The following is a 14,640-nucleotide window of genomic DNA, read 5'->3' as shown; positions in this document are numbered from 1 at the left end:
GCTAACTACTAACTTAAAACATAAAAGTGTTAAGAGTCCTCATCTAAGCAGAAATAAAACCAAATTTGTTGTGATGCACTAAGATATTCAACCATTCATTTATCCAACAGAAGAAAAGGCACCAAACATCTATTCTGCTTTGCATACCATACAATATTGTTTTCTAGTGGGTCACATAGAACCTCACAAAATATTTGTTTGCTTAGATATCATTAATTAGAAACCTTGCAAACAATGCTCTCTATTTCAACACCATTCAATCAACTTAATCAATAGAGAGAAAAAAACTTCAAGAGATTTTCAGATCTCAATCTTTCTCAAAACTCCACCTTGGAGACACGTGTTCAGGAATTCACGCCACTTTGTTAATTAGCCACAAAGTGCGTCTTCTTAGGGGCCCGTGAACCTTTGGATTAACTCAGATTTACGCCAGGCATTCCTTTTGGAGTCTGCCCCACAAAGTGAAGTCTGCCAACTTTAAAAATCAAAGCAGTATCTTAGATTTTGCATGAAAGTTGCAACTTGCAAATACACTACACCATCATAGGTGTTTCTTTTCAGCAAGAATATTAGTCAATGATACAATGAATCTCATATCACAAAGCAAGAGATACAAAAATCATTAATATTATCAATGTTTATTAAAAGGTCATAACCAAAGTTCGTGGAAAACGGATCAAATCCCTCATCAACCAAAGAGTATCATTGCATAGGCAATAGGAGAGTATTAATGTCAAACTAAATGCATTCATAAAGATATGCCAATATAGCAAATACCTTATAAATTACAAACATAACAGCCAAAGGCAGAGATGACCCACAAGACAAAGCACTAAATCCACCACAGATATTATAATGCATAGGCAGATGCTAACACATCAACAACTAGACTTGATAATGCATTTGGTGTAGACAATGCCAAGCATAAACCATGTCTTTCTCACATCTATAGCCACATGCAATTTTTAATAATAGTGTGCACACATGTACACAATTAGACTCACATTTTCATATTTAATGTGAAAAAATATGCACCATAATATAAACTTAAGAACAAACGAAGCAATATCCTCAAGGCTCAAAGAAATAAAAAAATAATCATACTAACAACAGTAGATCATTTCATTTGAAGAAGCATACCAAATAACATAGCAGCCGCTGCAATCATGGCCAATTATAAGATGTGAAAGATGAGGGACAGCCAATAATTCCCATATTGAACTTGTATGGTCAGAACTTGTAAGAACAAATTCCTCCAAACACTTGCTGCACGTAATTAATTAAGTTTAAATCAGTTAGGAAAGAAAAACATGAGAAATGTTAGAAAATGTTCTTTGTTTTTATAAAGTTTTCTCTCTAATCTAGAATTGAAACTTATGCTTGATAAGTTAAAGAAAAAATTGTTTGACAAAAGCAACGTTATAAATATGATAAGAGAAGAATCTTGTTACTATTAGCAATTAGCATAAATAGAATTTATAAAACGTGCAAAGTAAGGGCTTTCCATACAATCAACCAAAACATCCATGTACAACATATGGGCAACACATAGAAATTGTATAAATTGAAGCATATCATCTATGTTTCTAGCATAATTCAAAAACTCGGACTCAACAAGCCAAAATTTGGACTCAAACTTGAACTATATACATACATTGTAAAGTGCTCAACTAAACTTTTTTTGTGTTTATGACAATTATTTGACAAAATGACAGTTTGTGATAGTAATGCATAAATAGAGTTTTGTTGCACACAATGAGGTGCACAATTGAGCAAAATATCTTTCCATGGCTGCTGCATATTTTTCAAAATTCATCATTCTGGTTAGGGGGAAATATGCATGAGAGTTGATTTGGGTAAGTGCCTAGTTAAGTAAATTTTTCAAATACAAAAGAGTTAGGCTTCAATTTGTATCTCAAACCAGGAAAAAGGTTAGCAAGAACCTCATGTGCCATCCCGAATTCTGCCCTGGTTCACGTTGCTAACGCTGATGCAGCTCTTAAAGCTCAAGAAGGCGGGCTGATTCAAACGTTTGTGGATCATGAAGCCACAATCACTCTAGCTGAGTGAATTTTTAATTGATCCCTCTTTGCTTGAGAAGATGCTCAACTCTTCTCCCGAAGACACTGTCAAAATTGTCTAAGATGAGTGTGCTAAAGATTATATTGACTGTAAAGGTTCTTGCTTTTTCCTGTGGTCCCTTCTAAGAGTCTGTATTTTGTTCTGAAACTGTTGTTTTCAAATTCCCTTAGCTACCAATTACAGGTCCTATTTTATTTGTATTCTCAGGTTTTGATTCTCAATTGAGAGCCCTAGGCTAAACTGTTCCTTTTTTATGTAACATTCATTCTGGTGGACTGTGCTTTGCATACACAGCAATACAAAGAAAATTAGAAATTAAAAATGTTAAGCTTAAACAAAATCGCAAAATGAAAAATCCCTACAGAAACTTTTTTTCTCAAAAGTTGTTTGTGTACGTTAGCATCCTCTCACATAATAAGTTTTATATTTCAGCGTGAAGAATTTTAAATTTAAATTTATTTTTGTTTTAGATGAGCACATTCCCCCATGACTTAGTAAATATTAACAGTTTGAACTTCCTCCCCCAAAGCTATCCACACTTTGTGACAAACATAAAGAAAAACTGAAATAAGAATAGATAATAAAGGATTGGCCCAAAACATATAACCATGCACAAGAAAGCCTACCTCCAACTCGTGTCCATATTCCATACATGTATAATTCCATTTTCTCCAGCTGCAATGATAGACTGTGATGCAGAAACTAATACACAGTACATGCTCTCCGTGGAAGATAACACTGTTAATACGGAAACATGAGCATCTTTCACTGAGACCAATTTAACCCCATGCCCTTTACATTGGCCTTGTGAGAGACATTGTGACCGTAGACAATTTATTTTTGGTTCCCTGTATTTCACAAAAGAACTTATGCAATGTCAAGAGGCCAAGATGGATAATTTTTTTTTTACAAATTTCCAGATGTCATAGAGCAAGAGAATGGAAATACATCATATCAGCCTAAAGAGCATGCAAAGCCCGATAAAAGAAACAAGCACACCTCATATTTTGAACTTCGATGCTCTCCAGAAGAATTAAGTTCTCTCCACCCGGCGTGAGCTGTATTCCATACCTGTCAACTGTAGACTGTTCTAGGAACAAAAATTTCTACACAGTTAAGTCCAGAAAGATTACCAAGCTAACAAAAAAATTGCAAATTATTGCACTATTTATAAAACTCAGACAAGCTACTTAAGTGGATAAAAGGCACATCTTTTGTACACACTAAGCAAAATGCTTTACCAGGTACTCTAAATATGGCAATTTCAAAGTTAGAAAGAAAATCATTTGCCTTTGTATCCAAGTAATATTCCACATCTGGAAGCATAGCTACTGCATAGCCAATAAGCCAAGAGCAATTGCCTGAGGCATCTCCAACCACCACCTTGTAGATGAAGATACTCCTTTGCCTTTCTTGTGCAACACCGCATACAACACAAAGACGTATGTCTACTCCATGAACACTCAGCAACATTGAAATTACTGGGATAGAATGTTCATAGCAACCTACAAGCTCAGTAGATGAAATATCCTGTTTATTTTCATAAGCTTGTTGTTGAGCATTCATTTGAATATCCTGACTATGGCAGACATCTTCAGAATAATTACTGTTCAAAACAGTTTGAGGTTCTACAATGGAAGGTGGCATATCTGAAAAAGTGGAGACTGAGCAAAAGCCTTTTAACTCTGTGCTCAAGCTGTCTACCCATATACTTTGACAACAGGATGCAGATTTAAAATCTTTATAACAGATTGAATTTGTTTTGCCTGTAATTACATGCCCAAAACAATCAACTCCTTGATGATTGGCTACATCCATGGTCATATGTGCATACATCTCTAAGTTGCTAACTGGAGGAAATATCACATGTGTATCAGAAAATGTGTCAGAAATCTGGGTCTGCTTACAATGAGAAGTTCCTATAGAGATGCCTGGAGTTTCCTCAGGGAGTCTGAAATCAGGCTTTTCTTTAAATAACGACTGAGAAACATAGATACAATCAGCCCAAGAAGTTAATACCTTATAAGAACATTCTTTATCTGTAAACTGCCCACTAGACTTAATATGCAAATTCTCTTCTGCAGTTGATTTTTTATCAAAAGAACTATGATCAAAAGCTCTACCCTGAACCAAACCATTATTAGTAGTTCGGCAACAAGGTACAGATATATTAACTTGGGCAGAAATGACTTGTAAATCATGAGATGAATCCCTAGCCTGCTGCCGCTTAGCTGAATAAGCATCATGTGAATTTTTTTCAGGGTTGCATATACCTGATTCCCAAAGTGGCATGCTATCCTGTTCTTGTAGGCCACAGAACTGCCCTGCTTTACATTCACAATCTACACAGTGAGACTTCTCATCATGAATATTTTCCTTGTAATCAAGGATACGAAGGTCGTGTTCATTGCATTCATATTTTGCCATTTGGTCAATCTGATTGACGAAATGATCTCCTTCACCATGTCTCTGATCTAGAATCAGTGCCACAGTAGAGTGATCGAGAACAGCAATAGATTCACGTTTTACACTCTTATCAGGATTGAATTCATTGAATGCTGTAACTTGAGTGCTAAGACTGTTCGTGTAACCATCATTTATACATATTCCTCGAATTGCCTTATAATCTACAGATTTTGGCATTATAATATCTTCTTTAACATCAGATTCTCTTGAACAGCATAAACTATTCTTTCTTCTCAGATTGACATCCTGTAATTGAGAACCATAGCAGTTAAATAACAGCTGATTCACATGAACAGCTTCCTAAAAAAGCTGCATTCCTTATAACTTTCATTATATCCAGGAAATATAACATAAAACAAAAGGAACCACCTCTTCACTTAAGATTTTCAAGAAGACTTATTTGCCGAATTCAATTTCTTAATTTATATTTACCAGATTAATTTATTATTTGCAGAATTCATTTTTTTAATCTATATTTTCTGGATTAAAAAAACAAGACAAAAAGAACTTTGAAATCTCGAAAGAAAGCTTGCTAAACAAAGAATTACCATATTATCAGTACTGCAGCCAAATTTCTGAACATCACTGACTTCTTCCAATATCACAGAAGGCTTGCCCAATGCTTCTGGATCTGCCTCCGTATTTACAGCAGGTAGATTATGACTTTTAAATGAAGTTTGTAGTTCACCAACATATGAATTTCTGTTTAAGTTGTCACGCAAATACTCTTCATCCTCAAAACTGTCTGGAACAACATCTTCTATGACTGCACAATCCTGTTTGGCACTTCTAAATCATTATTTTTATCATATTGCTTTAATAAATCAAATTTATCATCAAATTTTCTTGAGTAAACATTATATTGAAATGCCAAAGCCACAGCTATTGCCAAACCCTGACCTACTAGCTGTGTTGATTTTGAAGCATGTTTCTCTAACACTCCCAATTGATCAATGACAGGAGACATAATGCATTGACCTTGCTTTAAAAGTTTCTCATTAGAAAATAGAATTAAATCAGCTGCAAACAAATGTTCTCTAGGAGTTTCCTTTACCTTATCTGTACTCTCACATAATTTTGATTTGTGTAACTTTTGTTCAATGCCAGCCTCTACCAGGTTAGTGCAACCTGCCTTGGACACTTGCAGTACATTAATGGCTTGAATAAAGGGCATTTCTTTATCATGGCAGAAGTTTGTTAATGATGGTCCTCCCCCAGTATGATCCATTTTACTAACACATACAATATTTTCAAATTCTGAATCTGCATAAGAGGACACTGCATCAGACAGCATTGTCTTTTCACCTGCTCCCGGTATAGATGTGTCACAATAAGAGAATTCTTCGTTTGAAGCCTTTATACATAAGGTTTGAGATTCCATACCAAGTCCACAATTGGTAACAGCTATCCCAAAAGATAATCCACTGTCTATGTGTGTATCTTCACAGATTTGAAGATTAGAAACTACATGCATTTCACTTGATAAATTTTGAGCATCCTTTCTTTCTGTATGCAGTTCATCTACCGATTCAAGACGATCATGTTTAGCAAGAGAAGAAACATCTCCACCTTCACTTAATTTAATCTTTTTTCTCTTCTTGTCAGCTTGTTTAATCAAAGGCAATGCTTGTGGTAGAAGCACTATCATCATTGACTTAGCTAACTCCTGACCCATGGAATCTGAATCTCCCTTGTCAATATTTCCGTCTGATGATTGAGTAGCACTATATTGTGTAACCTTTTGTGAGAGACTAAAATTGCACTCCTTGGAAATCACTGGCTCTATTGGAGGAGTTTCAGAATTAGCCTCTGGAGGAGTCACAATTGTTAAACAAGTTATTTTATTAGATTTGCTATCCTTCAGCATCCCATTGTCCTTTATCTCTTCTAATACATCTTTAGCCACCTGTACAGAAGCAGCGGTCATGGAATCAGCTAGCAGTTCATCTTTTACTGTGAATGGATTTGTGCAACCTGTCTCTAATTCAAAACCTTCAAGAGTGCCCTTCCCAAGATCAACACCGAATTTTTGATTCACCCCATTGACTTCTAGATTTTTTATGCATGTCTCTAATGTATCCTCATGTTCATAGTGTGAACTTCCCATTTCTCTCAGATAGCCAGGCAAATCTGAAAGCATAGGCCCATATGCAGTGTCTTCTTTGTTATTCATAATACCATTAAAATTCACTTTTGTATCTTTCAACATCTGTGATAGATTTAATGGTTTTGTGTCTTCCAGGATGTCCTTTGTTTCTGCAACACACAACCTAATTTTTCCTGTAACTTCAAAGTATTGGTGAGACTGATCTATTACACCACCATTCTGAATTGATGCAGCAGGACTACCACTATCCTTATTACTCTTGGGAGATTCTAGGCATGAAGTCCCAACAGACTTCCCTTTGACAAGCTTCAGGCATTTTTCTCTCATTGATCCTTCTGTTGTCACAAGTGGAAGTTGCTGTATGCAATGTGCATCCATCGTATCAATTTCTCAACACTGATAAATATCATAATCTTCAACATATTAATATGCGTACATGAATTTGTTTCAAAAGAAAATGTAGAATTATAAATATCACCTTATAAAGCTTCATTAAAATGGCCACATAACTATTTTCTAATGACTTAAAAACAAATTGTACTTTTTATACAATCATATTAATGCTTAATCAAAAAAAAAAGATACTCCCAGCAAGATAATAGGCATCAATGTTATTAGCATGCCACAAAACGCCTGCATAAAAGATCCCTTCCCAATTCCATTCACTGATAGCATCCTGGAGGAGGTGGCAAGCCACAAAATATATTCATTCATGGACGGGTTCTCGGGATATAATCAGATCAGCATTGCCAAAGAGGACAAGTTGAAGACCACCTTCATAGTGGAAGACAAAATGTATGCCTACAACCCAATGCCCTTCGGTCAATGCAACGCTTCGACAACCATTCAACAGATAATATTACATATCTTTGATAAGATGTCGGTGGGTAATTTCAAAGCTTTCTTAGATGGCTAGTCCATTTACAGTGAACAGGGAACCCATCTGAAGGCATGGAAGGAGTGCATGGAAAGGTGTCGATGGGCCCAACTGGCTCTCAACCCAAAGAAATGTCCATTCATGGTGCCACAGGGCAAGCTGTTGGGACACATAGTTTGGAAAGAGGGACTGAAGACGGACCCCGACAAGGTAGGGATGATTGTTACAATGGAGAGTCCAGCAGATGTGACGGGAGTGAAGTCCTTCCTCGGGCACGTAGGCTATCACCGACGGTTCATCAAAGGATTTGCTCAGATTTCCTATCCACTTGACGGACTGACAAGGAATGGTGAACCATTTGTATGGGGAGTTGAGCAGGAGGAGGCTTTCAAAGAGCTCAAGTCCCGATTGGTGAGTGCACTGATTCTCACATACCCTGACTGGGACAAGGAGTTCCATGTCCATGTAGACGGTTCCAACTTTGGCATCAGTGCTACATTGGCACAAGTGGGCATACAAGGGCTAGTTCATCCCATTTTCTTTGCTAGCCAGTTACTCTCTAAGGACGAATGGAACTACAGCACGACAAAGAGGGAGGCAGTCAGCATAGTGTACTCCATATAGAAGTTCCAGCACTACCTACTGGCAACACCGTTCACATTCTGTGGACCATTAGGCACTCATGTACCTTGTCAATAAGCCGATCATCAAGGGTAGCGTGAGCAAGTGGCTACTCCTCCTGCAGGAGTTTGCCTTCACCATCATTGTATGGCCCAGGAGGAGTCATGTTATTGCAAATCAGCTCTCCAGAATCAAGTATGGAGAACCTTTGAAGGGGGTAAATGAAGCCTCCCGGATGCTCCCTTGTTCCAAATAGCAACGTTGCCCCCATGGTATGAAAGCATTGGTGAATATCTATCTACCTCGACGTTCTCTAGGGATATTCTGCCGAGTGAACGGCAGAAGGTGGAACTAAAAAGTAAGACATTCCAATCGATTAATGGTCTACTATATAAGATGGGACCCGACCAAGTCCTAAGGAGATGTGTAATGTAGGAAGAGATTCCAGGCGTACTCAAGGAAGCACACGAAGAGCTAGTCGGAGGTCACATGGGACCAAACGCCACCGCACAGAAGGTTCTCCTAGCGGGACTATGGTGGCCAACCCTACACACAGACTCTTGGGATTGGGTCATGGGGTGTGACACATGTTAGAGAGAAGGCAAACCACTAAAAAGGGATTTCATACCTCTGTTTCCATCCCAACTACAAGAGTTGTTAGAGAGGTGGGGCCTCGACTTCATCGGACCCCTCAAAGTGAGCAGCATGCATAAATGTCGGTACATCATAGTGGCCAACCGAGTACCTCAAGAAGTGGGCGGAGGCAAGGGCCCTCCCAGATAATGCCACCATCAATACGGCGAGGTTCTTGTACAAGGAAATTGTCACAAGGTTCGGCATCCCAATCCAAATTACTAGCGACCGCGGGGTACACTTCATACCAAGTTATCAGGACTATGACGACCGAATTCAAGATATTTCATAATTTGTCAAGTCCATACTACCCTCGAGCAAATGGTCAAGCTGAATCTACCAACAAGGTGTCGGTGTCAATCATCTATAAGTCCTATGGGATGGAGCAGGAAGATTGGGAGGAGTGGCCTCTAGCCATACTATGGGCATACCATACAACCTACAAAGTGACAACAAGCCACACACCCTTCCAACACAAGTACAGGCTGAAAGCGGTGATACTAGCGGAGTACACCGTATCAAGCCTATGGATTGTTGTGGAAAACCAGTTCGATGACATGGAGAATTTGAATGAACATCTATTGAACCTAACAAGACTGGACGAACGGCACATGATGGCACAATGGGCTACAAAGGTTGAAGGAAACTCTGGCATGACAAACATCTCTGGCAAATGAACTTCCAACCACGCCAGTTGGTTTTGAAATATAACAGTCACAACGAACTTCGACCAGGGAAGTCCCAAGTTCGTTGGCTAGGACCTTATTAAATCCGGGAGGTGGGGAGAAATGGTGCAGTTAAATTATCAACATTGGACGATAATCCCATCCAAGACCCAATGAATGGTTCCAAACTAAAAATTTACAGAGAACGTGAAAGACCTGTGATTTCCATCAACATGTTTGGATACGCCACCAAGGGGGGTTGGACAATCGGGCAATGTGATGCAATTGAAGAGCAACCCCGTGATCGTGGAGCAACCCTACAGACCCAATGAGAATTGGGCTGACCCTGTCACATTCTTCGAGGACATGCGTACTTTGATACCCCTGCCTTGTGGGTAAGGTATGACGAACACTAGATAAGGAAGGCTTCGTACGAAGGGACCCGCCAAGGGTACATAGCTGTTGACGTGTATTTTGTACACAATCATACACAGAATAAAATACCTAAGGGTATCTTATCCTCTCTTGAATAAAGCCTCTAACTGCTGAAGATTCGCATGAAGGATCAGTTAGGATGACTCCAAGGTTCCTTTTGGTAGGGTCTCTACATGTGGATAAGCTCGCCGTGGTATGATGTGATTTGCTGGAATCACAAGGGGACTTACATTGAATTCCCGATCTGCTTTGCTAGAACACAAGTTCTTACTAACTTAGATTTGAAAAATGAAAAAAGGATAAGGGCGAAGAGAGGATCTAATCCTAATACTAAGAATGTAGGAGCAATGATTGATTTTTGATGAAACTCTAACTAGATCTTGTTTTGACATCAATGGAACATCTACACAAGACTAGTGCAATCTTCTAGGGAAGCTTTATGATGTTCAAATCATCACCGCAGGAATAGATACCATCCAAGTTGATGCATATCAATGAAGAGGTGACAATTTGAAATTGAGCTTAGGCTGAATGATCCAGTTGACTACGCAAGGCAAGTCTGCAATCAACAAACTGCTAGTAGTATGGATGTACGAATTCCACCATCAATCAATAACATTTCCTCCATTCATCTAATCATCTACCATCTAAGATTGAAGACTCAACAAGGAACCATGCAAATTGCAAGAAAAACGACATATTTCACCATTACTTCAATGAAAATGGAGTTTGTTTACAATCAATGGCAACAATTTCTTGCCTTGTCCTCCTATTCTACTCTAATTGCTATTCTATCAACTATATTCTAACTCTTCCAACTATTTACAACTCTCTCTAATCATCTTTTACAAATGAAATGTTTGGGCTTATATAGTGCCCACAATACAATTTGATGGCTTAGATCAATTCAAGATCAATGGCCAAGATTTTACAATGAAAAACCCTAATTAGGGTTTGTTACAACCATTACATAACATTTAATGTTTGACCAATGATAAAATTGTATTGCTTGGACACATGTCCCTTTTAGAAAAATCGACCAATGGATAGCCGGGGTAGGTACATCGGAGTTTGTGCCACCTTCCATGAGTTAAGTACATTGAATCTGGACATGCTGAGGTGGAACACACTGACTGGAGAAATGATGACTAGGACGCCACCTCATCTGACACTTGTAACTTGGTAGATATTCATCTTGATGTTGTTGAGAAACTTGCTTTAATTAATTCCTCTGGATCTATTTTGCTTCTTCAACGAGCCCTTGTTCTAACTCCTTGCGTCCTTGATGTGCAGGATGATGATGTACCTCGCCTTGGAACGCTGGATTGAAAGAGGTCGCCCATGTCCTGGCTAAGACCGTCCCAGCGAAGACCGTCCTTGATCCGGCTTGATTTTCCTTGAAGAGACCTCCATTTGATGCCTACACAACATTTCAAAATTAGTAACATGATTTTGCAATACATAACATAAATTAGAGAGCAATTTTTTAGGAAACTTAATGATAAGTCCTTTATGAATCATTTCCTAAAAAAGATTGAGCTAAGGAAAAGCAAAATTCCAAAATTCAAAATTAAGGAAATGACGATCAATGTTCAAAATCAAAACAATAAATCCATATCGTCATACCTCTTTGAGAGCTTAACTCTAAAATGCAAAATGAGGAAAATCGCCTAGGCAAAATTTGAAATTCGATAGTCTTGATGTGATCTTCAAAAGAACGTTCCTCTTATCAACTTCGCCACCCTTCAAGTCTTGGACGTGATCTCCTCTTCAAGTTAGCAATTTCGCCACCCTTTGGATTTCAACGTGATCTTCAATTGCACCTTTGACGTGGTCCTAAATGGATCTCCAAGTTCACCCTTGACAAATCGCTCCACTGAAGTCTTCAAAATATCGCACCACTCTAGATAATATTAGCGCCACCTTTGGTTTGAAATTCGCACTCCACACTTGAAATACTTCGCACTTCCTTCCTTCTCCTCAAGATCGCATGTAGAAAGCAAGAAATGATTATGTGAAAATGATTGTTTTCACCCTCCATATATAGCGCTTGCACCTTTTCATCCCTTAAGCCGACTTGAGGATATGAAACGATTTTTTAAATGATTTTTAAATTAAATAACAAGGCCGACCTCTAAAATACCAAGCGCTCCCTTTTGATTTTTATTAAATTAATAATTAATTATTAAATGCCTTTATTTTTAATTAATAAATTTCGATTTTTTACAAAGGCAAAAAATAATTAATAAATACATACCATGCGCTATTTAAATGCTTTTAATTAAATATCGATTTTTTTTTTAGCATTTAAATAAATTTAAAAAATGTGTTTTAAGCGCCAAAATGAAAAAGTGAGAAGATACGTACCTCATCGCCCTGGTCCCTGACTGAGGGACAGGAGCGATCCATCAATTTGGTCATGATTCTTGCAATTTTTACGTCCAAGGTCTTCATCCTTACGTCCAAATCGCCATTTTAGCTGGGTCCTTTGAGTTAGATTGACTTGCATGTGTGAATGAGTGCCTTTGGATGTAATATCGCCCTGGTCCCTTCCTGAGGGACAGGAGCGATCCCAGTGTCCTGGCTCAAATTTGCAAACTTTTGATCTTTGTTCTTCATTCATTGTCTTCCAAAGGACGTCCTTGACCGTGCCTATCTTTGCCTTGTCTTGGTTTTGACGGAACATGAGTGTTTTAGTAAAAATCGCTTTGGTCCTTGTCCAAAGGACAGGAGCGATATAGGCTCTTTGTGCAAATTGGTAGCATTTTAACGTTCAACACTTTGGTATATCACCTTCAAAAGACGCCCTAGACCTTTTACCATCTTGCAAAACCTTGGCTTGACGTAAATTTTGAGAGACTTGGCCAATATAATCAATATCGCTCTGGTCCCTTCCTGAGGGACAGGAGCGAACTTCAAGTTTTTAAGCTTGTCCTTGCGTTCTTCAACTTGCCATTACCTTCAATGCGTGAAATGACGTCCCTTGATTCCTCTTGGTGGCTTGATACTTGTTAAACTTTCAAAATCTTGGTCTTTATGGAAATTTCGCTCTGGTCCCTTCCTGAGGGACAGGAGCGAATTAGGATATTTTAGAGCAAATCCCTCAATGTGGCGATCCTTGTAACTTTGTGCTTGATGGAGATGCTTCGAAACGTCCTTGGTACCTTGTTCTTCGCCTTGGAGTGTCCTGATCTTGGAGGGACGGCAATATAATCATCATATCGCCCTGGTCCCTTGGAGAGGGACAGGAGCGATCTTGGCTTTGTATGCTTCACTTCACTTTGCTAGCTTCCAGATTTATATTCAACGGGTTCATAATGCGTCCTTCCATTCATCCATGCCTTGAAATCGGTCGTAACTTGGCGAGAAAATCATCTATAACAAAAATCGCTCTGGTCCCTTCCTGAGGGACAGGAGCGAACTTAAGCATTTTGGTCCTTTGTTGACGTTTGATAATCTTCAATTTGTCTTCAACGGGTTCGATTGACCTCCTTTCTTGCCTTCGAACATAAAATTTGCTTGGTCTTTGTTCAGGACGTACCTTATGAAGAACTTCGCTCTGGTCCTTCAGTGAGGGACAGGAGCGAAATTGACCCTCTAGGCAAAACTTCATCATTTCATTGTTTTTGATCAAGTCTGGATGTTCTATCATGCTCATTTCGTCCTTCACCATGCCTTTGATGTCTCGATTCGTCCAAACAAGGTCAGGAATGGCTCAACTAAGCATTTTCGCTCTGGACCCTTGGTGAGGGACACGAGCGATTCGCCTTGGTCCCTTGGAGAGGGACAGGAGCGCATTTCGCTCTGGACCCTTGGAGAAGGACAGGAGCGAAATTTGGCTTTTCGCACTCTCGATCAGGACAATTTTAATGGAATATAAGTGACATTTCCTTCTATGTTTCTTCTTTCTTATACTTTAAGTTATATTCCATATATACTTTCAGGATGTTTGAGAGTGGTTTCAGACCTCCAGGAGTTATATTGCAAAATCTAGTTTTTGGAGGTTTTTTCAGTTTCCAGACTTAGTCAAATTTCAGGGTCAGGACATTCCAGACTTAGCCAAATTTCAGGATCAGGACCTCACTCAAGCCGGACTTGGTACCCTGTTGACCTCTCCGACAGCGCTTCAAGTTATATTCATTTGATAAAATGCACCTCTTTGGACCTTTTCACATCGTCAAGACGTTAAAATCTTGCAAGGACAAAGCAAAATTGGATTTGTAGCTCCGGTCCTTCACTGAGGGACAGGAGCGATTTTTCCCTTGGAGGCATTTCTGTGCTCATGAAAATCTTCAATTTATATTCAATGGAAAGATCTCGCCTTTCTCCATCACTTCCAATTCGTAATTCATCTTGACCCTGCAGGAATAGTAAAATATTTGAAAACGAGCTCCCGTCCTTCACCGAGGGACAGGAGCGATTTTGCTCCTACAGGCCAAAATAACATGATTTTACACATTTTAACACTTCACAAGGCGAAAACAAATCATTTGAAATGCCTAGGATCAAAAATCAAAAATGTCAAAATTTGGTCAAGAACATTCAATTGGACAAAAATTCACATTTCACCTTCAACACTTAGACAAATTTAAGCTCTGCATCAACATTCCAATTGAAAATTAGACCATTCTGGCGAATTCATTGCATTCAAAATTTGCATCCTAGAAAAGGAAGCTCAAAAGCTCTCAAAAACGACTGGATTTTGGCCTGAAGAGACAAAATTTAAAACCCTAAGGCTTGACCCTAAACCCAGA

At 38.7% G+C, this 14,640-nt stretch overlaps 1 protein-coding gene across 6 annotated transcripts in view; it reads right to left on the bottom strand.

Annotated features, from left to right (window-relative positions):
• LOC131067547 (uncharacterized) overlaps nucleotides 1–14,640 on the bottom strand; it is a 209,864-nt gene that overhangs the window by 35,540 nt on the left and 159,684 nt on the right. For 4 of the 6 annotated variants that reach the window (XM_058002614.2, XM_058002612.2, XM_058002608.2 and 1 more), the window contains exons 5-10: nucleotides 5,603–7,012; nucleotides 5,097–5,324; nucleotides 3,373–4,794; nucleotides 3,082–3,167; nucleotides 2,709–2,930; nucleotides 1,141–1,266 (exon numbers count right to left, since the gene is read on the bottom strand). In XM_058002614.2, the coding sequence (XP_057858597.2) occupies nucleotides 1,141–1,266; nucleotides 2,709–2,930; nucleotides 3,082–3,167; nucleotides 3,373–4,794; nucleotides 5,097–5,324; nucleotides 5,603–7,012 (3,494 nt within the window). Of the gene's footprint in view, nucleotides 1–1,140; nucleotides 1,267–2,708; nucleotides 2,931–3,081; nucleotides 3,168–3,372; nucleotides 4,795–5,096; nucleotides 5,325–5,602; nucleotides 7,052–14,640 lie in introns of all 6 variants that reach the window. The other 2 variants (XM_058002611.2, XM_058002609.2) reach the window with 2 other exon arrangements.

This window comes from Cryptomeria japonica, chromosome 10 (genome assembly GCF_030272615.1).
Source record: "Cryptomeria japonica chromosome 10, Sugi_1.0, whole genome shotgun sequence".
NCBI lineage: Eukaryota > Viridiplantae > Streptophyta > Pinopsida > Cupressales > Cupressaceae > Cryptomeria > Cryptomeria japonica.
This window is presented reverse-complemented; position numbering and strand designations above follow the sequence as displayed.